The sequence below is a fragment of the Aquarana catesbeiana genome, linkage group LG07 (genome assembly GCF_042186555.1).
Source record: "Aquarana catesbeiana isolate 2022-GZ linkage group LG07, ASM4218655v1, whole genome shotgun sequence".
NCBI classification, from domain to species: Eukaryota; Metazoa; Chordata; class Amphibia; order Anura; family Ranidae; genus Aquarana; species Aquarana catesbeiana.
Genome location: NC_133330.1, coordinates 97879536 through 97906326, shown reverse-complemented (window position 1 = coordinate 97906326; position 26791 = coordinate 97879536). Strand labels below are relative to the sequence as shown.

At 43.1% G+C, this 26791-nt stretch overlaps 1 protein-coding gene across 1 annotated transcript in view; it reads left to right on the top strand.

The window, feature by feature from the left end:
• The window catches only part of TOMM22 (translocase of outer mitochondrial membrane 22), a 40909-nt gene extending 30526 nt beyond the window's left edge, over positions 1–10383 (top strand). The window contains exons 3-4 of the mRNA XM_073592524.1: positions 531–648; positions 9469–10383. Coding sequence (XP_073448625.1) covers positions 531–648; positions 9469–9531 — 181 coding nt within the window. The 3' untranslated portion in view covers positions 9532–10383. The remainder of the gene's footprint in view (positions 1–530; positions 649–9468) is intronic.
• The last annotated feature ends 16408 nt before the right edge of the window (positions 10384–26791 follow it).

Genomic DNA, 26791 nt, shown 5'->3' with positions numbered 1-26791 from the left:
CCTTAGTCTCTTTCCCTGCCTCAAAGGGGAGATGTCAGGGGTCTGTTTAGAGCAGGGATCCTCAAACTACGGCCCTCCAGTTGTTGCAGAACTACACATCCCATGAGGCATTGTAAAACTCTGACATTCACAGACATGACTAGGCATGATGGGAATTGTAGTTCCTGAACAACTGGAGGGCCATAGTTTGAAGACCCCTGGTTTAGAGCATTGTAAAAAAAAAATAACAAAAAATATATAAATTATTTTAAAAAATGGTTAAAAATAAAAAACTACTGACACAGTCTACGCCTCATCAGTGCCCATCAGTGTGCATATTAGTGTTGCTGTCAAATGACATACACAGACTTAAAGTGGTATCGGTGCAACCCTAACAGTGATGCATGAGTAATTATCAGTCAAACTATCACACGTTAAAAAAAAAAAAAAAATGGCTGGCCAGGAATGAGTTGTAACGTGGTTGTCCTCAAATGGTTAAACTAGTACTTCTTCTTTTTTTTTTTTTTTTTTTTTTTTTTTGTATACTTTAGTTTTTCCCGGTCAGCACTGTGGATAGGAACCACCTCATTCATGATTCTGGTATTGCCTGTAGTGTTTGAGACAGAAAAATTGCAGATGGAGCAACAGCAGCAACTACAACAGAGACAGGTGAGAATGTAATTGTATTAAAACTTATTGCTGATATTGTAAGGGTTTCCATATCTATACAGTGGGTATAGAAAAGAATCATCCTCTTTAACCAGTTGCCGACCGCCGATGTATGCCGGCAGAATGGCACGGACAGTCAAAAGGACTTACAGGTACGTCCTTGCCTTCCCGCGGGCGGAGGGGTCTGATCGGACCTCCTCGGCTTGGTATTTTCCGTTCCGGCATCAATGTGAGTGCAAAAACACTACACACACAGTAGAACACGCCAAGCATACAGTACACCCCCCATCACCCTCCGTCACACTGACACCAAGTAGTTTTTTTTTTTTTTCTGATTACTGCATTGGTGTCAGTTTGTGACAGTTAGTGTGGTAGGGCAGTTAGGGTTAGCCCCCTTTAGGTCTAGGATACCCCCCTAACCCCCCCCCCCCCATAAAGTTTTAACCCCGTGATCACCCCCCGTCGCCAGTGTCACTAAGCGATCATTAGTGTATTAGTGTTACTGGTGATGCTATTTAGGGAGATAAATATTTAGGTTCGCCGTCAGTGTTTTATAGCGTCAGGGACCCCCATATACTATCTAATAAATGTTTTAACCCCTTGATTGCCCCCTAGTTAACCCCTTCACCAGTGATCACCGTATAACTGTTACGGGTGACGCTGGTTAGTTTATTTTTTATAGTGTCAGGGCAGCCGCCGTTTATTACCGAATAAAGGTTTAGCCCCCTGATCGCCCGGCGGTGATATAACTTAGGTTTTAGGGTCTGCGTCGCCCCAGGCAGCGTCAGGTTAGCGCCAGTACTGCTAACACCTACGTACGCACCGTACACCTCCCTTAGTGGTATAGTATCTGAACGGATCAATATCTGATCCGATCAGATCTATACTAGTGTCCCCAGCAGTTTAGGGTTCCCAAAAAGCAGTGTTAGCGGGATCAGCCCAGATACCTGCTAGCACCTGCGTTTTGCCCCTCTGCCCAGCCCACCCAAGTGCAGTATTGATCGATCACTGACACTTACAAAACATTAAACGCATAACTGCAGCGTTCGCAGAGTCAGGCCTGATCCCTGCGATCGCTAACAGTTTTTTTGGTAGCGTTTTGGTGAACTGGCAAGCACCAGCGGCCTAGTACACCCCGGTCGTAGTCAAACCAGCACTGCAGTAACACGTGGTGATGTGGCGAGTCCCATAAGTGCAGTTCAAGCTGGTGAGGTGGCAAGCACAAGTAGTGTCCCACTGCCACCAAGAATACAAACACAGCCCATCGTGCCCATAATGCCCTTCCTGCTGCATTCGCCAATCCTAATTGGGAACCCACCACTTCTGCAGCACCCGTACTTCCCCCATTCACATCCCCAACCAAATGCAGTCGGCTGCATTAGAGGCATTTTCTTTGTCCTACCGAATACCCCTACCCAACGAACCCCCCCCCCAAAAAAATGTTGTGTCTGCAGCAAGCGTGGATATAGGCGTGACACCCGCTATTATTGTCCCGCCTGTCCTGACAATCCTGGTCTTTGCATTGGTGAATGTTTTGAACACTACCATACACCAGTTGAGTATTAGCGTACAGCATTGCACAGACTAGGCGCACTTTCACAGGGTCTCCCAAGATGCCATCGCATTTTGAGAGACCCGAACCTGGTCGTATTATTTCTCTCTCTGCAATGTTTTATTGTTGTTATTATTATGTTTTATCATGTTTGCTTTTCAGGTATGCAATTTTTTATACTTTACCGTTTACTGTGTTTTATTGTTAACCATTTTTTTGTCTTCAGGTACGCCATTCAGCTGCAGCGCGGATTTATTTATCTTGACAGCAACAGCGTTTGCTCCCACGATATATAAAGCCGTGACTCCAGCGGAGGTGATATATGCCGAAGCATGGGGGCAGCAGGGGCGGAGGAGCGATTTGCTCCTACCTTTTGCGGGAGGATGCCCCCATGCTTCGGCATATATAAACGGTGCATATATGCCCATCATTAGAAGTGGGTGGATGAAGGGAGGTATTCTAATGGTGGGCATCCCCACCGATCAATCCCACAGGCTGCATGAAAAAAAAAAAAAATTAGAATATATGCCCAACAAGGACCAGCAACGTACTGGTATGTTGCTGGACTTTGAGTGGTTATACCAGAATGATGCCTGCCACCCCCCCCCCACCGTCTTCCATGTTTTTCTCTGGCTCTCTTGTCCCAACAGGGAACCTGAGAATGCAGCCGGTGATTCAGCCAGCTGACCATAGAGCTGATCAGAGACCAGAGTGGCTCCAAACATCTCTATGGCCTAAGAAACCGGAAGCTACAAGCATTTCATGACTTAAATTTCGCCGGATGTAAACAGCGCCATTGGGAAATTGGGAAAGCATTTTATCACACCGATCTTGGTGTGGTCAGATCCTTTGAGGGCAGAGGAGAGAGCTAGGGTCTAATAGACCCCAATTTTTTCAAAAAAGAGTACCTGTCACTACCTATTGCTATCATAGGGGATATTTACATTCCCTGAGATAACAATAAAAATGATTTAAAAAAAATTAAAAATGAAAGGAACAGTTTAAAAATAAGATAAAAAAGCAAAAAAAAGTAAAGGGAAAAAAAAAAAGGCACCCCTGTCCCCCCCTGCTCTCGCGCAAAGGCGAATGCAAGTGTCGGTCTGGCGTCAAATGTAAACAGCAATTGCACCATGCATGTGAGGTATTACCGCGAAGGTCAGATCGAGGGCAGTAATTTTAGCAGTAGACCTCCTCTGTAAATCTAAAGTGGTAACCTGTAAAGGCTTTTAAAAATGTATTTAGTTTGTCGCCACTGCACGTTTGTGCGCAATTTTAAAGCATGTCATGTTTGGTATCCATGTACTCGGCCTAAGATCATCTTTTTTATTTCATCAAACATTTGGGCAATATAGTGTGTTTTAGTGCATTAAAATTGAAAAAAGTGTGTTTTTTTTTTCCCCCAAAAAATGCGTTTGAAAAATCGCTGCGCAAATACTGTGTGAAAAAAAAAAAAAAAAAAAAAAAATGAAACACCCACCATTTTAATCTGTAGGGCATTTGCTTTAAAAAAAATATATAATGTTTGGGGGTTCAAAGTAATTTTCTTGCAAAAAAAAAATAATTTTTTCATGTAAACAAAAAGTGTCAGAAAGGGCTTTGTCTTCAAGTGGTTAGAAGAGTGGGTGATGTGTGACATAAGCTTCTAAATGTTGTGCATAAAATGCCAGGACAGTTCAAAACCCCCCCAAATGACCCCATTTTGGAAAGTAGACACCCCAAGCTATTTGCTGAGAGGCATGTCGAGTCCATGGAATATTTTATATTGTGACACAAGTTGCGGGAAAAAGACAAATTTTTTTTTTTTTTTTTTTGCACAAAGTTGTCACTAAATGATATATTGCTCAAACATGCCATGGGAATATGTGACATTACACCCCAAAATACATTCTGTTGCTTCTCCTGAGTATGGGGATACCACATGTGTGAGACTTTTTGGGAGCCTAGCCGCGTACGGGACCCCGAAAACCAAGCACCGCCTTCAGGATTTCTAAGGGCGTACATTTTTGATTTCACTCTTCACTGTCTATCAGTTTCGGAGGCCATGGAATGCCCAGGTGGCACAACCCCCCCCCAAATGATCCTATTTTGGAAAGTAGACACCCCAAGCTATTTGCTGAGAGGTATAGTGAGTATTTTGCAGACCTCACTTTTTGTCAAAGTTTTGAAAATTGAAAAAAGAAAAAAAAAAAAATTTTTTCTTGTCTTTCTTCATTTTCAAAAACAAATGAGAGTTGCAAAATACTCACCATGCCTCTCAGCAAATAGCTTGGGGTGTCTACTTTCCAAAATGGGGTCATTTGGGGGGGGGGTTGCCATCTGGGCATTCCATGGCCTCCGAAACTGTGATGGGCAGTGAAGAGTGAAATCAAAAATTTACGCCCTTAGAAATCTTGAAGGCGGTGATTGGTTTTCGGGGGCCCTGTACGCGGCTAGGCTCCCAAAAAGTCCCACACATGTGGTATCCCCGTAATCAGGAAAAGCAGCTGAATGTATTTTGGGGTACAATTCCACATATGCCCATGGCCTGTGTGAGTAATATATCATTTAGTGACAAGTTTTTGTAATTTTTTTTTTTTTTTTGTTTGTCATTATTCAATCACTTGGGACAAAAAAAATTAATATTCAATGGGCTCAACATGCCTCTCAGCAATTTCCTTGGGGTGTCTACTTTCCAAAATGGGGTGATTTGGGGGGGTTTTGTACTGCCCTGACATTTTAGCACCTCAAGAAATGACATAAGCAGTCATAAATTAAAGGCTGTGTAAATTCCAGAAAATGTCCAGAAAAAGTTAGTAGGCGCTATAACTTTTGCGCAAACCAATAAATATACACTTATTGACATTTTTTTACCAAATACATTTTGGCCTAAATGTATGACTAAAATTGAGTTTATTGGATTTTTTTTTTATAACAAAAAGTAGAAAATATCATTTTTTTTTTTTTCAAAATTTTCGGTCTTTTTCCGTTTGTATCGCAAAAAATAAAAACAGCAGATACCATCAAAAGAAAGTTCTATTTGTGGGAAGAAAAGGACGCAAATTTCGTTTGGGTACAGCATTGCATGACCCCGCAATTAGCAGTTAAAGCGACGCAGTGCCAAATTGTAAAAAGTGCTCTGGTTAGGAAGGGGGTAAATCTTTCCGGGGCTGAAGTGGTTAAAATAATCACATTTTGTTACTTTGTTTAAGGATAGCAATCACATGAAGCCATTTATTATCGCAAAGTTTTTTGGATCCTTTTAAAATCATAATAACAGAAATCACCTAAATGGCCCCGATAAAAAGTTTACATACCCTGGAATGTTTGGTCTTGGTAGAGACACAGAAGGTGGCACACGGGTTAAAATGGCAATTTAAATGCTAATTTCCCACATTTGTGGCTTTTTAAATCACAATTAGTGTCTGTGTATAAATAGTCAGTTTGTTGGCTCTCACGTGGATGCACTAAACAGGCTAATCACTTATTAAGAAGTGGAAAATTAGGGGCTCTTTTGATGCCATGGTCAGGTAGACCAAGAAAGATTGCAGCCACAACTGGTGGAAGAATTGCTAAAGATACAAAGAAAACCCACAGGTAACCGCAGGGGAAATACAGGCTGCTCTCCAAAAAGATGGTGTGGTTGTTTTTAAGGCGCATAATTCAACGATACTCAAACAAAAAAGAGCTGCATGGTTGAGCTGCCAGAAAGAAGCCTTTACTGCGCCAATGCCACAAAAAAGCCAATGAGGCATGTCAAGGTGGTGTTGGGCATATTGTACCAGGCTTTTTTGTGGAACATGTACACTAAAGGCTTCTTTCTGGTAACTTTTTGTTCAAGTATCCTCATATTGTGCTTAAAAATAACCACACCATCTTTTTTCCAGAGCAGCCTGTATTTCTTCTGAGGTTACCTGTGGGTTTTTCTTTGTATCCTGAACAGTTCCTGTGGCAGTTGTGGCTGAAATCTTTCTTCATCTACCTGACCTTGGCTTGGTATTAAGAGATCCCCAAATTGAACAGTACTGACTGGCATATTCAAGGCTTTGGATATCTTTTTATCTCCTTTTCCATCTTTGTAAAGTTTCATTACCTTGTTGCGCAGGTCTTTTGACTGTTCTTTTCTACCTCCTCATGGCTCAGTGTCTAGCCATGTGAGAGCTAACAAACTAATTGACTATTTATACACAGACACTAATTGTGATTTAAAAAGCCACAGATGTGGGAAGTTAACCTTTTAAATTGCCATTTTAACCCACGTGTGCCACCTTCTGTGTCTGTACCAAAGCCAAACATTCCAGGGGATGTAAACTTTTTATCAGGGCTATTTGGGTGATTTCTGTTATGATTTCAAAAGGATCCAAAAAACGATGTGATAATCTGATTGCTTTTCTTTAAATAAAAGACAGTTTTTTGGCATGATCAGTCATATTTTCAATATTAACCACTTCAATACCACACAGTCCTTGACTTTGTGCGGGGATATCTGAATGATGCCTGCAGCTACAGGCATCATTCAGATATCATCCTTTCCAGCCCGCGATTCAGTGCACGATAAGAACAATCATCGCGGCAGTTCCAGCGCTTGATTGTTCTTATAGGCGACGGGAGGGGACCCTCCCGCCGTCATCCGGTGCTTCTCCGGGCTCTCCTGTGCCATCGGGGGCCCGAAGAAAGAATCGGCCAGGGTCAGATGACGACGACAGAGATTTCCGATGACCAGATGGTCACCAGTCATCTCTATGACCATCGGAGGCCCAGGCGCGACTTTATGACGTCACGCCCTGGTTCCCGGATGTAAATAAAGCCGCGATCGCGGCTGTCAGCATGAGATCGGAGAATTTTTTTTTTCTCAATCTCATGCTTTCCAGCCTGGAGGAGAGATGAGGGTCTTATTGACCCCACATCTCTCCATAAAGAGGACCTGTCACAATGGATTCCTATTACAAGGGATGTTTACATTCCTTGTAATAGGAATAAAAGTGATCAAAAAGATAAAAATGTAAAAAAAAGTGTAAAAATAAAAATTAGGTGAAATAAAAAAAAAATACATTTTTTAAAACGCCCCTGTCCCCGGTAGCTTGCGCTCAGAAGCAAACGCACACGCAAGTCCCGCCCACATATGTAAACGCCGTTCAAACCACACATGTAAGGTATCGCCGCGTGTGTTAGAGCGCAAGCAACAATTCTAGCACTAGACCTCCTCTGTAACTCTAAACTGGTAACCTGTAAAAATTTTCAAAGCGTCGCCTATGAAGATTTTTAAGTACCGATGTTTGGCACTATTCCATGAGTGTGTGTAATTTTAAAGCATGACATGTTAGGTGTCTATTTACTCGGCGTAACATCATCTTTCACATTATACAAAAAAATTGGGCTAACTTTACAGTTTTGTTATTTTTAATTAATTAATGAAACTAATGAAAATTAATGTTTGAAAAATTATTGCGCAAATACTGTGCAATGACCGCCATTTTATTCCCTAGGGTGTCTGCTAAAAAACATATATAATATTTGGGGATTCTGAGTAATTTTCTAGCCAAAAAAGAATGATTTTTACATGTAGGAGAGAAGTGCCAGAATAGGCCCGGTATTGAAGTGGTTAATGCCAAAATGTCACAATTTCTGCCAGGGTATGCAAACTTCTGAGCACAACTGTATATTCACATCTGTCCCTGCCCTCAAGGAGCTTACAATCTAAGGTCCCTAACTCACATTCACACATACACATACTAGGGTCCATTTAGAAAGGAGCCAATTTGGAGTGTGGGAGGAAACTCATGCAAACGCAGGGAGAACATGCAAACTCCAGGCAGGTAGTTTTGTGGTTGGGATTTGACCGGCGACCCTAGTGCTGCTAGGCGGAAGTGCTAACTAGAGGTCGACCGATATGGGTTTTTCTCTGGCCGATGCTGATGCCAATATTTAGAAATCGCGGTGGCCGATGGCCGATATGTGATGCCTATTTTTTTGGGCCGATATATTAGGCCGATTTTTTTTTTTTTTTTTTTTTTCCTTCATCTCATAAAATTTAAGTTAGACCCCTTTCACACTGGGGCGTTTTTCAGGCGCTTTTGGGCTAAAAATAGCGCCTGTAAAGTGCCTGTAAAACGGCTCCCCTGCAGTCTGTGTGAAAGCCCGAGTGCTTTCACACTGAGGCGATGCGCTGGCAGGATGTTAAAAAAAAGTCCTGCAAGCGGCATCTTTGGAGCGGTGTATACCACCACTCCTGCCCATTGAAATGAATGCGAACCGCTGCCAACGCGCCTGCAAAGCGTTTCGGCAGCGGCGCTTCAGGGGCGCATTTAACCCCTTCCTCGGCTGCTAGCTGGGTTATAAGCTCCCTGCTAGCAGCCGAATAGCACCGCTAAAACGACGGTAAAGCGCCGCTAAAACTAGCAGCGTTTTACCGTCAACGCATGCCCGCTCCAGTGTGAAAGCAGCCTTAAGTGATACAGAAAATTTTTTACATTTAAACATTTATTAAACAAAACAAACCTCCAATCAGTTCACTTGTATGTAGAATTTAGATTAAAAAAAATATAAAAAAAAAACTATCTTAAAAATAAATACACAAAAACAGGTAATCAAAACTTTTGGACAAAAAAAAATGGGCTAACTTTACTGCTTAGTTTTTTTTTAAAAATTTATTAGTGTATTTTTTTTTTTTAAATTGCGTTTGAAAGACTGCTGCGCAAATACCGTGTCACATAAAATATTGCAACAACCGCTATTTTATTCCCTAGGGTCTCTGCTAAAAAAAATATATAATGTTTGGGGGGTTCTAAGTGATTTTCTAGGAGAAAATACAGGATTTTTACTTGTAAGCAACAAATGTCAGAAAAGATTTAGTCTTTAAATGGTTAAACTGAGAACTTCTACACATGGAGCTCAGTCCATTCATAAGTGTAAACATTGTATCAATTCAGGTTCTTTTTATCAGATTTGGCAGGCTGCCCAGAGAGGGGAGAGAAGTGCTTCACAGAAGAATAAAGGCAACTTGTATTGACTTCAGAAGTCATTTGCAAGTCACGCTGAGTTATATGGGCCTTTTTTATCAGCACAATCCGCCGATGCCGATTAAGAAAAAAACACCAAATATCGGCCGATATATCGGTCGACCTCTAGTGCTAACCACATAGTCACTGTGCTGCCCAGTACCATTGTTATTTGCTGTAGATTCTGAAAAGTTAGACATTTTCAGTAACTTAAAGTGATTAGATTTTTTTTCAAAAAGTTTTGTTGTATACTGATTTATAGTGTGTGTGTTTTTTTGTTTTTTTCCCTAACAGATACTTCTAGGCCCATCTACAGGAATGTCTGGTTCCCTCCCTCCACTCCCTGGAAAAGTATAATTTTCAATTAGTCCTTGAAAAATGTTGATTCTATTGACTGGGGAACATGGAATTAGAAGACCAATGCTTTCTTGGCCATCTGCCTCCTTCAGCGCTCTGCATGGAACATTTGCTCTACCACTAGTATGCAATGCTATCATCTGCAGACAAGGGAGCTTGAGCAGCGCCTGGTTTTTCTGGTATGAGTATTGTTAAGGGAAAAATTCTAAAAAGTTTCCTTGGACAGTTCATCTGTTACACATCGGCCAATCATTCCACAACCGCATTGGGACAGACTTGATTACGTGTGCTGATACTGACCTGGTGAAATTGTAAAAATCTGTATAATGTATGTGGATTATATGCAGGTGTGTTTTCAAGGTTTAAATAAATGTTTTAGCCCCCCTAATCACACATAGTACTGACTGTAATGATCTTTAAAGCAGATTATATGTGCCTCCAGAAATCTAGTCTTTGCCTTTGTAAAGAGAGGTTTCTATACAATATGTCAATTATGATAAATTTTAATTTTTGTATTTGTAATATTTCTGTTTACTGATTATGAGGCCACTAAATTCCTGCCTACAGTTGGGCACATGGGAAAAAAAAATCTTGAATAATCTCCCATCCAAAAGAAACTGCAGCATACTGTTCACTTACTCTCTCTGCAAGAATGTCATCATGGTATTGCCACTGTTTGACCCAGACAAGAAGGTCCATTTATTTACTGTTTTATTTATATAGCTGTAGAAACTCCATCAATCTGCAAGACTTTTAAAGCTGAAGTGATGACTTACTGTAGTTAAATAGTTTAAGATCTTTTGTGTTTTCTATTTTATTTTCAAAACATAAAACTACAATGAACAAAGATAATTTGGTGTCTGTTTTTTTTTTTTTTTTTCTTTTTTATTAAGGCAGTTGTGGTAATGGTCTGTAGAACATATAAAGGTATGCTTGGATTATAGAACTAACAGAAGAAATGCAACACAATATGAGATGCGGCAGGACTGCATTTGGCATTTTTCCAGGGCAGTCCCATCGCATGGTATTGCAAACTTCCTTGTCTCCGGTGTGCCGGTTCACATCGCTGCGTTGTGGTGGTGTGTGGGCAGTGTGTGCTAAAAAAAAAAGTACTGCATGCAGCCATGATCTGGTATAACCACTTGCTGTCCAGGACATTTTTTATACATATACTGCATGGCAAGTGGTTAATAAACTCCAAGAAATTGATGGGTACTGCTTGGACTTGGAAGAAGGGGGAAATACCCCGAAAGCTTGTCCTGAAAAATTGTATGTTAATGAAGATTAAAAAAAAGTATCACGGACAATACATTGTTTCTGTTGCGAAGTACAAAAATCCTATTTTCTTTCTCTTGTTTCTGTAAAATTCTTTTTATTGAGTTTAATAGAACATACTGTAGAAAAGTGACTCTGCACAACACCGAGCCACACATATGGCCAACAATTACAATAACATTCAGACTAACAGAAGTTCTAACTAGACATTTATTGACTGTATTTTACTCTCCCTCCCTCCCCGCACCAACTTAAGACTCAGTTCATCAACACTCCTCTCAGAGACCTTCAATCCGGACCTTAATGCACCTGGTACTCAATACATATCTCCAAGAGTATTCGTGCAGTGCCGAATTACCTCCCAGTATTTTTACACATACAACAATTATGGCTGAAGTCCCCAACAATATAAGCAAACTAGAGTACATTGAGCCTCAGATACCTTCCATCCCCAACTAGGACAGTAAGAGGATGTACAATTAATAGTGGTCTAGTTCACTAGGACTCCTACCCCACTGTGACATCTGAGTTCTACCACGCCTGCCACACCCTATCAAATTTCTTCCCACATCCCCTTGACGGGTATATCGCTTTATAATAGGGCATCATTGAATTTACCAACCCTTTCCAAAAGGGCAAGGATGGGGCCTCCGGTTTCTTCCAGTGTAGCAATATGGCCTTCCTACCATAAAACAATAGGATATTTATCAGGGTTCTGTGAGCCCGAGATGGGACCACCTCTTTAACCAATCCCAGGAGACACACTCTAATTGTCTGAGGGACGGGGACCACCAGAACCTCTGCTATGCAGGAGGTAACCTCAGTCCAAAACTGTTAGATCTGAGGGCACCCCCAGAGGATATGGTTGGCAGCCGCCAGCGAAAAAGTATGCCGGCAAAAAAGTACACCGCCAACATTCCGCCTGAACATTCGGGTATATGGCAGCTAGTCTAGCTGGAGTATAATAAACTTTATGCAAGAAGTTAAATTGGATCATCCTGTCCCTCGCCGCTACCAAGTGCTGAAAGGGGTGATCCCAAATGTCATCCCACTCCTCGCTCTATATGTCAGAGACCTCTACTTCCCACCTTTCCCTACATTTAACCACTGCCAATGGTAATTTTTTTAAAAACTCCTTGTATGTAACTGAAAGTGTTTTGGGAAGTTCGTCAGATGTGAGCAGGTTTTCTATGGCTCTGTCTTTAAACTGGGCCTGGAAGGCGTGACGCAGCTGGAGAAATCTGAAGTAGTGCGAATTGGGAAGGTCATGTCTACATTTGAGCTGGTCAAATGTCAGTAATTCCCCCTCTAGTAATGTCTTTGAGTAGTTTAATCCCCCTAGATACCCACACCATGGGGTCCTCAAAAGAATAGAAGTGAGACAATTTGGGATTCATCCACAAGGGGGTTGTAGGAGAAAAGCCCGGATGATTAGGGCAGGCCAGTCCTACCGCCCCTTCTTATGCCTTGATGATGGCTTTCATAGAGATCGTAAGGGGAAGATCCGACTTGGTACCTCTATGAATGGCCAATCTTAGAGTCATGTGATCCCAGGTGTGCCGCCTCTAATACTGTGGCCGAGTCCCCAGCATCAGAAATCAGGCAGTGGTGAGCAAACGCCATCTGGCTCGCTATGTAGTATTTCCTCCAATCTGGCAAGGCTACACCTCCCTGACCCCAGGGTTCCTGAAGTAACTTCAGTCCTATCCTGGGTGATTTAGGGGACCATAGAAATGAACTGGTGATGCTATACAACTTTTTAAAGAATGATTTAGGTATCCATATTGGTGTGTGTCTTAGAAAATATAAAATAACCGGGAGAATGTTCATCTTTAGCAGGGTAATCATCCCTATTAATGATAATGGAAGTTTTTGCCATGCTTGGGCCTTCTGTTTAAAGAGAGTCAGTAAGGGTGTCAGATTAAGGGGCACATAGTCGGCAGTATTTGCTGTGACTTTGACTCTATGTAATTGTGGACACCCATTTCAATGGCAAATTAGGGTCCTGTAACGAGCCCCTGCTCGCTCGGTTCCACTCTCCCGACACTCCTCTGCGGCTATAGAATCAGACTACAGATCGCAACATCTGATGGTTCGGTCATCCGATGCTCCAGGACTAGAACTACAGCTATATGCCGTTCTAATCCAGTTGTGTAGCTCAGGACAAACACCAGGCAGGCTGTATGTAAGTTCAACCAGGAATCTCTCTTTATTGACAGGAATACAGTCTCTTTTATACAGGAAAGAGGAGGTGCAGACCTCCTGCTCATATTACTCTAACAATACAGCTGTAACCTAATTAACATGAGCTAATTAACTAATCCTTTTAGACAGCCTAGATGACTCAGACATGACCTTTAGGCCAGACTGGCTGTCTTGTAGCTCAGAAAACCCAATCAACATTATCACAATAGCAGAGTTAATTAACACAAACAACAATGGGGATCTAATGACTTTTAGATCCCATACTAGAGACTTATTTACAATACACATTCTAGCAGGCAACAGACAGACAGGTGTCTGGAATTGACATCAGCATCTCCAAACGGTATTTGTCCCAGCATTATGAATCAGCCACTATTTCTAATATGGCAAATCCAGGGTCCCCAGAGTCTGTGTGTCCTGGGGGACCAGGACCCAAATCCACAGTAATACCACCTCAAGGGTCCCCAGGCACACAGCTCACAAAGAGCACCGTTCCCCCAAAGGCCAGGGCCCACGATCGATCGGCAAGAGGCTAGCATTCAGTCCCCTCCAAAAGTCTCTCTCCCGGCTAGCTCTGTCACAGGTCCACTGCCTCTCTTGCACCTGGACCCAGTGGCAGGATAGATGATTTGTTCCAGTTAACAAACCCGAGAAAGTAATGATTTTATTCATAATCTGCAAAGCCGCTGTCAGCGATTCCCTCGGGTCCTGTAGGAACAGCAACAAATCATCAGCACAGAGCGCCAGACGTTCATCAATGGTACCTACTCTGATCGCCCCAATCTTTGATGACAATCTTATAGCAATCGCCAGTGGCTCCCTCATGAGAGCAAATAGGCAACTCTACCTTGGTGCCTGTACACACCGTAAAGAAAGGGGACGTATTAATGCCCTACCGTATCGCTACCTTGGGGTTGCTATAGAGAAGTGACAAAAGAGGGACACGAGGGAGGGGGGAAAAAAAAGTGATGCTCACCCCTATTGCTAGAAATAAAAATAAAAATAGGAAGAGGGATTTCCCCAGGTGGGGTTTTTAGGCAGCTGGGTTTAAGATATCAAACCAATGTTGTATAAAAGGGATTGTATTTTATTGTACAAAAAATAATTTAACACAGAGGTTAAAAAATGAGCTCTATTAAGAGTGTTTACAAGTCTAATGAAATCAGACACGCATTATACAGACATATTTTCATAATGACATTGTACAAATATACTCAATATCAGAAAAAATAGACCTGATGCGTTTCAACCTATATGTTCAAGGTCTTCTTCAGAGGTCAGTCTGTTTTAAAGAAATATACAAAAAGAATGCACATATAAGAACTTAATTACGTATAATAAGGATAATATACCATATTCCATATAACATAGTTACCCAATGATGCGTGTCCTGAAAACGACAAGCTTCCTATACGAGAGTCCCCTTTTAAAATCAAAAATGCCTGCTCACTTCCCCAAGGGGTCCTATAACGCCTCCACTGGCAACAGAGCAGTATCCAACGATGTGGCTTACAAGAGGTCACACTGAAAATTGCCCCCCATACCCGGCCACGCAATCGGTCGGGGAGGAGGCAACACCTGCAGTAGAGACCCAAAAGAAACACCTTTAGGGGTCACACTCCCGATATATATCGAAGCATTTATATTGAGGAATTTTTTCTTCATTGAATAATAAAGTAGAAGCCTCAGTCTATATGCATACCTCATATGCAGACTGTAGCCTTGCAATGATAAATATATGTGTATATAAAAGTAATGGAACATGCTTGAAGTGTGACTAGAAACCAAAAAGGTAAAGTAGAAAAGAATAAAGCCAAGTGGTATTCATCAGCTGATTAGAATGGTGTGATTAGGGGTGAGTTAAAAGAACATAGTGTTTAGATGGTGAGGGTGCTTTGACTATGGGGATGAAAGCAAGTACATGCTGTACGTACTGCTCGTGCTACGTGGCAAGCAAAAATAATGAAGGTGCAATGTGAAAGTAAAATGAACATAAATAATAATAAAAGTGCCCACAAAAACCGTGACAATTGTACTAAAGTGTGTTACCTTTGCCAATGTGCAATCAAGTATGGGACTGCACTCTATCGCCCCGTATATTTGAACTCAATTGTGACCTAACCCGGGCTTGGTCACAGAGTTTGTCAGGCTCGGTGGATGCTCATCCAAACAGAGTTGACAAGCCTGAAAATATGTACAAAGAGTAATATTATGAAAATTGTAAAACGTATATATGTTTGTCTATGATCAGTATGGTAAACCGATCGTTCAAATGGGGCTGAGACAGTGCAGAAACATATTGCTAAACAGTGTACTTACATAGTGAGAGCTGCAGCAAGGTCAAAGCAGCCAAATGGAAAGATTACCAGTGTCTGTGCTGTGAAAGTATATATATCATTGTTTGTAGGCGTGTAATTGTCAGGAGTGGATTGACTGCAGGTGTAAGTACCTTCCCCCCACATCGCCGACCCGAGAGACCAGCCCGGAGACCATGGCCGCCATTCGGGCAGCCTTGTGTGACCTCCCCGGCATTCGGGACGAGCCGAAGCCCCGTCACTGACGTCATCCTCGTCGTAATGACGCGTCACGTGGCACGCGCGGGGCCCCGCGCATGCGCAGTGACCGGAAGCGTCCGAGGATGTCCCCGAATGCCGCCGGCAAGGCAGGAAGTATCCCCAGCGTGGTAGCCAGGACCAGCCTGGGTGTCCAATGGGGAGAGGGGGCGGAGGAGTCAGCAACACGGTGGCCCCACCCCCCCCTTGCCGGGAAGGCACATCGAAGGAGAGGCCCCGGTCCAGCGGCAGCAGAGCCGTCAGACCTTAATGAGAGAGAGAGCAAGCAGAGAAGGGGAAATGTAGTGATCATTTGTATTTACTTAAAATCAACAAAAATAAATATGTGAAGGACTGGTGGTCCATAGCATACATAGGTATGCTATCCCAAGCCCACATACTCATTGGTTTTAAATGTACATACATATGAGTCATCAATGTGTGCAGGGAAAAATCGCATATCTTGGTAAATCAATAAAAACTAAAGGAAAGGGAGAAGGGAAAAATGAGAAAAGTGCATATGTATATACAAAAAAGAGATACAATCAGAATGACTCCAAATCATGAATACACCTAAAAGAAAAAGAAATAACTATCAAAAAGGAGGAACAGGGGAGGGCCTACTGTGAACAAGAGGTTCTTTATTGTTCAGGAAAAATCAAGGGAGCTCTACTGGGTCTTTCCAGAGACTAACCCTTTTAAAAATGGGGCGAATGAGATGGCTTCATTCAGTCCCGGGAACGAGGTGGCGTTCAGTTTGAATATCCACCTCTGTTCGTGTTGTAACAATATTTTGTTCCAATCACCGCCTCGATTTGGTATATGTATCCGATCAAGTGCGGTGAAGGACACTTTGGGCATCTTGTAATTGTGTGCTGTCACAATGTGTCGTCCTAGTGGTAGATAGTAATTACCGATCTGCATATGGTAGATGTGCTTAGACATCTGGCGATGGAATTCTTGTTTGATTTTACCAACATAATATGCACCGCATTCACAAGACATGAGGTATACTATGCCTTGTGTCTGACAAAAAGAACAGTGTCCACATGGAAACGATCCAAGGATTGAACAGTGTTTAGATCTTTTTTGTTCATCCTTGAATTCACTTTGAACTAATTTGTCTTTTAGCGAGGTGGCACGTCTAAAAGTGATTGATGGGTTATTGGAAATAAAACTGCGAAGTTTCGGATCATCCATTCTTTTTGTCAATACATAAGACGGGATCAAATATTCTGCCTTCCGGACGGGACATTGTTCAAGCCCAAGCATTTTACCAACTGTCAGACACGAGGGATAGTGTTGCTGACTCCCCCCCCCCCCTCCCCATTGGACACCCAGGCTGGTCCTGGCTACCACATTGGGGATACTTCCTGCCTTGCCGGCGGCGTTCGGGGACATCCTCGGACATTCCCGGTCACTGCTCATGCGCGGGGCCCCGCACGTGCCACGTGACGCGGGCGCGTCGCGTCATTACAACGAGGATGACGTCAGTGACGGGGCTTCGGCGAGTCCCAAATGCCGGGGAAGTCACACGAGGCTGCCCGAATGACGGCCATGTCCTCCGGGCTGGTCTCACGGGTCGGCGATGTGGGGGGGGGGGGTACTTACACCTGCAGTCAATCCACTCCTGACAATTACACGCCTACAAACAATGATGTATATACTTTCACAGCACAGACACTGGTAATCTTTCCATTTGGCTGGTTTGACCTTGCTGCAGCTCTCACTATGTAAGTACACTGTTTAGCAATATGTTTCTGCACTGTCGCAGCCCCATTTGAACGATCGGTTTACCATACTGATCATAGACAAACATATACATTTTACAATTTTCATAATATTACTCTTTGTACATATTTTCAGGCTTGTCGACTCTGTTTGGATGAGCATCCACCGAGCCTGACAAACTCTGTGACCAATCCCGGGTTAGGTCACAACTGAGTTTAAATATATGGGGCGATAGAGTGCAGTCCCATACTTGCTTGCATATTGGCAAAGGTAACACACTTTAGTACAATTGTCACGTTTTTTTGTGGGCACTTTTATTATTATTATTTATGTTCATTTTACTTTCACATTTTTACTTTTTGAGTGACACTCCTTGCACCTTCATTATCTTTGCTTGCCACGTAGCACGAGCAGTACGTACAGCATGTACTTGCTTTCATCCCCATAGTCAAAGCACCCTCACCATCTAAACACTATGTTTTTTTAACTCACCCCTAATCACACCATTCTAATCAGCTGATGAATACCACTTGGCTTTATTCTTTTCTACTTTACCTTTTTGGTTTCTAGTCACACTTCAAGCATGTTCCATTACTTTTATATACACATATATTTATCATTGCAAGGCTACAGTCTGCATATGAGGTATGCATATAGACTGAGGCCTCTACTTTATTATTCAATAAGAAAAAAATCCTCAATATAAATGCTTCGATATATATCGGGAGTGTGACCCCTAAAGGTGTTTCTTTTGGGTCTCTACTGCAGGTGTTGCCTCCTCCCCGACCAATTGCGTGGCCGGGTATGGGGGGGCAATTTTCAGTGTGACCTCTTGTAAGCCACATCGTTGGATACTGCTCTGTTGCCGGTGGAGGTGTTATAGGATCCCTTGGGGAAGTGAGCAGGCATTTTTGATTTTAAAAGGGGACTCTCGTATAGGAAGCTTGTCGTTTTCAGGACACGCATCATTGGGTAACTATGTTATATGGAATATGGTATATTATCCTTATTATAGGTAATGAAGTTCTTATATGTGTATTCTTTTTGTATATTTCTTTAAAACAGACTGACCTCTGAAGAAGACCTTGAACATATAGGTTGAAACGCATCAGGTCTATTTTTTCTGATATTGAGTATATTTGTACAATGTCATTATGAAAATATGTCTGTATAATGCGTGTCTGATTTCATTAGACTTGTAAACACTCTTAATAGAGCTCGTTTTTTAACCTCTGTGTTAAATTATTTTTTGTACAATAAAATACAATCCCTTTTATACAACATTGGTTTGATATCTTAAACCCAGCTGCCTAAAAACCCCACCTGGGGAAATCCCTCTTCCTATAGCTATAGAGAAGTGAAATCCATGTTCTGAAGACTGCCGAAGCACATTTTCTCCAGAACTGTGAGCATATATTGCCAGTCTATTGAATCGAAGGCCTTTTCAATACCGATAGAAACTATGATTCTAGTAGGGGAGTCCAGGTTAGGTAGTTGTATGTGCGTAAAGAGTCTTTGCAGGTTTGTGTCAGTAGATTTGCCAGGCATAAAGCCCGTCTGATCAATATCTACCAGAAAGAAAATAAACCCAGTAAGTCTATTAGCCAACACTTTCGTTCCGGTCCATATTTAGTAAGGCTATTGGTCTGTAGGAAGAGCATTCAAGGGGGTCCTTACCCGGTTTCAATAAGAGAATCGTGTATGTCTCAAGCATTGAGTCAGGTAGCCTCTGTTGTTGCAAGCAGTAATATAAAAGTGCAGTAAGTCTGGGGGCCAACCGATCTACATACTTCTTGTAAAAGTCAGCAGGAAACCTGTCTGGCCCAGGGGCCTTGTGTGGCGGAAAGGCAAAGATGGCTGAAACTACCTCTTTGGTAGTGATCTTGGCGTCCAGAGCCAGCCAGTCTGAGTCTGACAACTCAGGAGTACAAGACTCTCCAACAGTGCAAGCAGGGCAGTCTGATCATATTTCAGAATGGGTGCATATAGATTGGAAAAAATTCCCTAAATTCATTCATACCAGAAGGATCATTAGCTTGGTCTCCATTCCTACTTCTGATGACAGGAATATTCACAATTTGGCTATAGTCAGCCACCAACATGGCTAACAGTTTTCCATTTTTATCGCCCTCTGAAAAAAGAGAATTGGTTCTGTGACCAGCCTCCGTATGTGCCAAGTTATTGAAATGCAAGGAGAGCAGACGCCTGGCCTCTAGCAGGGCAGAGTAGGAATCCAAGGGGTTACTAGGGTTGCTCTCCGCATATTCCCTTTCCTTTTCCTGCAGTAAAAGAATCTCAGCATTCTGCTCCACCTGCACCATCTTTATAGCAGATATACATTCCCCTCTGGCTACTGCCTTAAATGCGTCCCATACTATGAGAGTGTCTGCTGACTCATCGTTAGCCTTCCAATATGTTGTAATCGAGTGCAGCATATGAGAGGACACCCCATCATTATGCATCCAACCAGGAGCGAGTTTCCAGCTCCATGACCCCCTCCCAGTGGGAAACGCCAAGGAGAGGGAAAGTGGATTGTGATCAGATATGCCCCACGCTAAATATTCAACCCCCTGCAGAAATGGCAGCAAAGCTGGGTTGCCAAAAGCCAGGTCTATCCTGGCTGACGAGCGATGGGACTGTGACAAATGCGAGTAGCATCTATCTGTGGGATTTTTATAACGCCATAATTCGGTCAGCCCAGTCACCGAGGCCCAGGACAGAAGCTTCACAGACCCCATTCTACCCGGATTGGAAGAGACCAATGCATCCAAAGTGGCATTGAAGTCCCCCATCAGCAGCAATGGGAGATGGGCATGAGGAGCCAGCTTAACAAACAAGTCATGTAACAGTTGCACAGTAAACGGGGGAGGTAAGTAAATAGTCACCAACAACAGCTTATAGTAGCAAGAATCTAAGACCACTGCCACATATCGTCCCCCCGGATCTGAGAACACCTGGTGGATAGTGAACGGAACAGCCTTACTGACTAGAATGGATACTCCACTTGCAAAAGTTGAGTAAGTTGCATGAAATGCCTTTTGTATCCAGGGCCTTCACAGGGCAAGAACCCTGTTCCCATCCAAGTGTGTCTCCTGCAGGAGGACGACATGTGGCCTAGACTTCTTTTAACACCATGGCACGTTTGAATTTGTTATTTAGCCCCTGTACATTCCTAGATACTATTTTAATCTTCGTAATCATGACAATAGAGTCCAGAAACTTTGTTGCTGGAACCCGAGAGCCCAAGCAAAAACAATGTCACAATGTGAACTAAAATAAGAGGGCACCACCACCATAAATTGGTGCCAAAATACCCAGGAGAGCTGGGAACTGAGCTTGAACTGAAACAAAACCCCCCTGCCATTATACCAGAACCAAAATAGAAAAAGAAAAAAAACAAAGTCCGGTATGTAGCTTTAGTCCCAAACATGACCTTTAAAAGGTTCCTGGAAGTTCAAACGACGTTCAAATGTTCGACAGAAAAAAGTTGTTTTTTTTTGTTTTTTTGTGTACCAGAAGGCTTCACTTGGAACAGGACTAGGAGCATTGCAGAACAAAAAACAACTGCATGTTGAAACATAAGGAAAAAAGAGAAAAAGGGCAGTAGTTTGATACCTGATCATCTGGCGTCATCTATTGATGTTTAGTAGGTACAACATGTAGGTTTGTACAGTGGATATGTAATTAAAGTGGAGTTCCACCCACTTTTACAACTCTTCAGCATCCCTCACTAAACTGTGCACTGTAAACAAATTGGATATTTTTTAATTTTTTTTCTCAGCACCTACTGTATATCCGCTGTATTCATTTTTCACTTCCTCCTCCCTGGGTGCGGCCCATCGCATCATTTCCTGTTTGCAATGCCTTCTGGGAAGGGGCGGCAACTTCCTCTGAAACTGCCGTTGCTATGGAAACCTGACCTGAAACCTATTACACTTCTTGTGCTGCACTGAGCATGTGCGAGATCTGCAAGGCAGAGATCCAGAAAGAAATACATTCTGGCTTCAGATGCCCACACTTAAGATGGCCACGGCCTGCTGTAAGTTTGTAAAATAGCAAACTACTGCTATAAACTAACAAAACAGACCATAGTTTACAGACTAACTTTACTAGAATACATTAAACTTGTGTATTATAGGGGTATTTTTATTTAAAAAGTATAATTTCGGCCGGAACACCACTTTAACCACTTGCCGACCGCCGCACGACTATATACGTCGACAGAGCGGCACGGGCAGGCAAAAGGACGTGTATGTACGTCCTTGCCTGCCCGCGGGTGGGGGGTCCGATCGGACCCCCCCCCGGTGCCTGCGGCGGTCGGCAAATCTCCCCCGGCGATCGGAGGTGAGGGGGAGGCCATCCATTCGTGGCCCCCCCCTCGCGATCGCTCTCAGCCAATGGGATCATTTCCCTGCCTCTGTATTGTACACAGAGGCAGAGGAAATGATGTCATCTCTCCTCGGCTCGGTATTTTCCGTTCCGGGCCGAGGAGAGAAGACTGCAATGTAAGTGCACCAACACACTACACACAGTAGAACATGCCAGGCACACTAAACACCCCGATCCCCCCCCCGATCGCCCCCCGATCCCCCCCCCCAATCACCCCCCCCCTGTCACAAACTGACACCAAGCAGGTTTTTTTTTTTTTTGTTTTTTTTTTCTGATTACTGTATTGGTGTCAGTTTGTGACAGTTACAGTGTCAGGGCAGTGAGTGTTAGGCCCCCTGTAGGTCTAGGGTACCCCCCTAACCCCCCCTAATAAAGTTTTAACCCCTTGATCACCCCCTGTCACCAGTGTCGCTAAGCGATCATTTTTCTGATCGCTGTATTAGTGTCGCTGGTGATGCTAGTTAGTGAGGTAAATATTTAGGTTCGCCGTCAGCGTTTTATAGCGACAGGGACCCCCATATACTATCTAATAAATGTTTTAACCCCTTGATTGCCCCCTAGTTAACCCTTTCACCACTGATCACTGTATAACCGTTACGGGTGACGCTGGTTAGTTTGTTTATTTTTTATAGTGTCAGGGCACCCGCCGTTTATTACCGAATAAAGATTTAGCCCCCTGATCGCCCGGCGGTGATATGCGTCGCCCCAGGCAGCGTCAGATAAGCGCCAGTACCGCTAACACCCACGCACGCAGCATTCGCCTCCCTTAGTGGTATAGTATCTGTACAGATCAATATCTGATCCGATCAGATCTATACTAGCGTCCCCAGCAGTTTAGGGTTCCCAAAAACACAGTGTTAGCGGGATCAGCCCAGATACCTGCTAGCACCTGCGTTTTGCCCCTCCGCCCAGCTCGGCCCAGCCCACCCAAGTGCAGTATCGATCGATCACGGTCACTTACAAAACACTAAACGCATAACTGCAGCGTTCGCAGAGTCAGGCCTGATCCCTGCGATCGCTAACAGTTTTTTTGGTAGCATTTTGGTGAAATGGCAAGCACCAGCCCCAGGCAGCGTCAGGTTAGTGCCAGTACCGCTAACACCCACGCACGCACCGTACACCTCCCTTAGTGGTATAGTATCTGAACGCATCAATATCTGATCCGATCAGATCTATACTAGCGTCCCCAGCAGTTTAGGGTTCCCAAAAACGCAGTGTTAGCGGGATCAACCCAGATACCTGCTAGCAACTGCGTTTTACCCCTCCGCCCGGCCCAGCCCAGCCCACCCAAGTGCAGTATCGATCGATCACTGTCACTTACAAAACACTAAACGCATAACTGCAGCGTTCGCAGAGTCAGGCCTGATCCCTGCGATCGCTAACAGTTTTTTTTGTAGCGTTTTGGTGAACTGGCAAGCACCAGCCCCAGGCAGCGTCAGGTTAGTGCCAGTAGCGCTAACACCCACGCACGCACTGTACACCTCCCTTAGTGGTATAGTATCTGAACTGATCAATATCTGATCTGATCAGATCTATACTGGCGTCCCCAGCAGTTTAGGGTTCCCAAAAACGCAGTGTTAGCGGGATCAGCCCAGATACCTGCTAGCACCTGCGTTTTGCCCCTCCGCCCGGCCCAGCCCAGCCCACCCAAGTGCAGTATCGATCGATCACTGTCACTTACAAAACACTAAATGCATAACTGCAGCGTTCGCAGAGTCAGGCCTGATCCCTGCGATCGTTAACAGTTTTTTTGGTAGCGTTTTGGTGAACTGGCAAGCGCCAGCGGCCTAGTACACCCCGGTCGTAGTCAAACCAGCACTGCAGTAACACTTGGTGACGTGGCGAGTCCCATAAGTGCAGTTCAAGCTGGTGAGGTGGCAAGCACAAATAGTGTCCCGCTGCCACCAAGAAGACAAACACAGGCCCGTCATGCCCATAGTGCCCTTCCTGGTGCATTCGCCAATCCTAATTGGGAACCCACCACTTCTGCAGCGCCCGTACTTCCCCCATTCACATCCCCAACCAAATGCAGTCGGCTGCATGAGAGGCATTTTTATGTCCTCCCGAGTACCCCTACCCAACGAACCCCCCCAAAAAAGATGTTGTGTCTGCAGCAAGCGCGGATATAGGCGTGACACCCGCTATTATTGTCCCTCCTGTCCTGACAATCCTGGTCTTTGCATTGGTGAATGTTTTGAACGCTACCATCCACTAGTTGAGTATTAGCGTAGGGTACAGCATTCCACAGACTAGGCACACTTTCACAGGGTCTCCCAAGATGCCATCGCATTTTGAGAGACCCGAACCTGGAACCGGTTACAGTTATAAAAGTTACAGTTACAAAAAAAGTGTAAAAAAAAAAAAAAAAAAAAAACACAAACAAAAATATAAAATAAAAAATAATAGTTGTCGTTTTATTGTTCTCTCTCTCTTTATTCTCTCTCTATTGTTCTGCTCTTTTTTACTGTATTCTATTCTGCAATGTTTTATTGTTATTATGTTTTATCATGTTTGTTTTTCAGGTATGTAATTATTTATACTTTACCGTTTACTGTGCTTTATTGTTAACCATTTTTTTGTCTTCAGGTACAGCATTCACGACTTTGAGTGGTTATACCAGAATGATGCTTGCAGGTTTAGGTATCATCTTGGTATCATTCTTTTCAGCCAGCGGTCGGCTTTCATGTAGAAGCAATCCTAGCGGCTAATTAGCCTCTAGACTGCTTTTACAAGCAGTGGGAGAGAATGCCCCCCCCCCCACCGTCTTCCGTGTTTTTCTCTGGCTCTCCTGTCTCAACAGGGAACCTGAGAATGCAGCCGGTGATTCAGCCAGCTGACCATAGAGCTGATCAGAGACCAGAGTGGCTCCAAACATCTCTATGGCCTAAGAAACCGGAAGCTACGAGCATTTTATGACTTAGATTTCGCCGGATGTAAATAGCGCCATTGGGAAATTGGGAAAGCATTTTATCATACCTATCTTGGTGTGGTCAGATGCTTTGAGGGCAGAGGAGAAATCTAGGGTCTAATAGACCCCAATTTTTTCAAAAAAGAGTACCTGTCACTACCTATTGCTATCATAGGGGATATTTACATTCCCTGAGATAACAATAAAAATGATTAAAAAAAAAAAAAAATGAAAGGAACAGTTTTAAAATAAGATAAAAAAGCAAAAAAATAATAAAGAAAAAAAAAAAAAAAAGCACCCCTGTCCCCCCTGCTCTCGCGCTAAGGCGAACGCAAGCGTCGGTCTGGCATCAAATGTAAACAGCAATTGCACCATGCATGTGAGGTATCACCGCGACGGTCAGATCGAGGGCAGTAATTTTAGCAGTAGACCTCCTCTGTAAATCTAAAGTGGTAACCTGTAAAGGCTTTTAAAGGCTTTTAAAAATGTATTTATTTTGTTGTCACTGCACGTTTGTGCGCAATTGTAAAGCATGTCATGTTTGGTATCCATGTACTCGGCCTAAGATCATCTTTTTTATTTCATCAAACATTTGGGCAATATAGTGTGTTTTAGTGCATTAAAATGTAAAAAAGTGTGTTTTTTCCCCAAAAAATGCGTTTGAAAAATCGCTGCGCAAATACTGTGTGAAAAAAAAAAATTAAACACCCACCATTTTAATCTGTAGGGCATTTGCTTTAAAAAAATATATAATGTGTGGGGGTTCAAAGTAATTTTCTTGCAAAAAAAAATAATTTTTTCATGTAATCAAAAAGTGTCAGAAAGGGCTTTGTCTTCAAGTGGTTAGAAGAGTGGATGATGTGTGACATAAGCTTCTAAATGTTGTGCATAAAATGCCAGGACAGTTCAAACCCCCCCCAAATGACCCCATTTTGGAAAGTAGACACCCCAAGCTATTTGCTGAGAGGCATGTCGAGTCCATGGAATATTTTATATTGTGACACAAGTTGCGGGAAAGAGACAAATTATTATTTTTTTTTTTTTTTTTTTGCACAAAGTTGTCACTAAATGATATATTGCTCAAACATGCAATGGGAATATGTGAAATTACACCCCAAAATACATTCTGTTGCTTCTCCTGAGTACGGGGATACCACATGTGTGAGACTTTTTGGGAGCCTAGCCACGTATGGGACCCCGAAAACCAAGCACCGCCTTCAGGCTTTCTAAGGGCGTAAATTTTTGATTTCACTCTTCACTGCCTATCACAGTCTCGGAGGCCATGGAATGCCCAGGTGACACAAACCCCCCCCAAATGACCCCATTTTGGAAAGTAGACACCCCAAGCTATTTGCTGAGAGGTATAGTGAGTATTTTGCAGACCTCACTTTTTGTCACAAAGTTTTGAAAATTAAAAAAAGAAAAAAAAAATTTTTTTTTTTGTCTTTCTTCATTTTCAAAAACAAATGAGAGCTGCAAAATACTCACCATGCCTCTCAGCAAATAGCTTGGGGTGTCTACTTTCCAAAATGGGGTCATTTGGGGGGGGTTTGTGCCACCTGGGCATTCCATGGCCTCCGAAACTGTGATAGGCAGTGAAGAGTGAAATCAAAAATGTACACCCTTAGAAATCCTGAAGGCGGTGATTGGTTTTCGGGGTCCCGTACGCGGCTAGGCTCCTAAAAAGTCCCACACATGTGGTATCCCCGTACTCAAGAGAAGCAGCAGAATGTATTTTGGGGTGCAATTCCACATATGCCCATGACCTGTGTGAGCAATATATCATTTAGTGACAACTTTGTGCAAAAAAAAAAAAAAAAAATAAATTGTCACTTTCCCGCAACTTGTGTCAAAATATAAAATATTCCATGGACTCAACATGCCTCTCAGCAAATAGCTTGGGGTGTCTACTTTCCAAAATGGGGTCATTTGGGGGGGGGTTTGTGCCATCTGGGCATTTTATGGCCTTCAAAACTGTGATAGGTAGTGAGGAGTAAAATCAAAAATGTACGCCCTTAGAAATCCTGAAGGCAGTGATTGGTTTTCGGGGCCCCGTATGCGGCTAGGCTCCCAAAAAGTCCCACACATGTGGTATCCCCATACTCAGGAGAAGCAGCTAAATGTATTTTGGGGTGCAATTCCACATATGCCCATGGCCTGTGTGAGCAATATATCATTTAGTGACAACTTTTTGTAATTT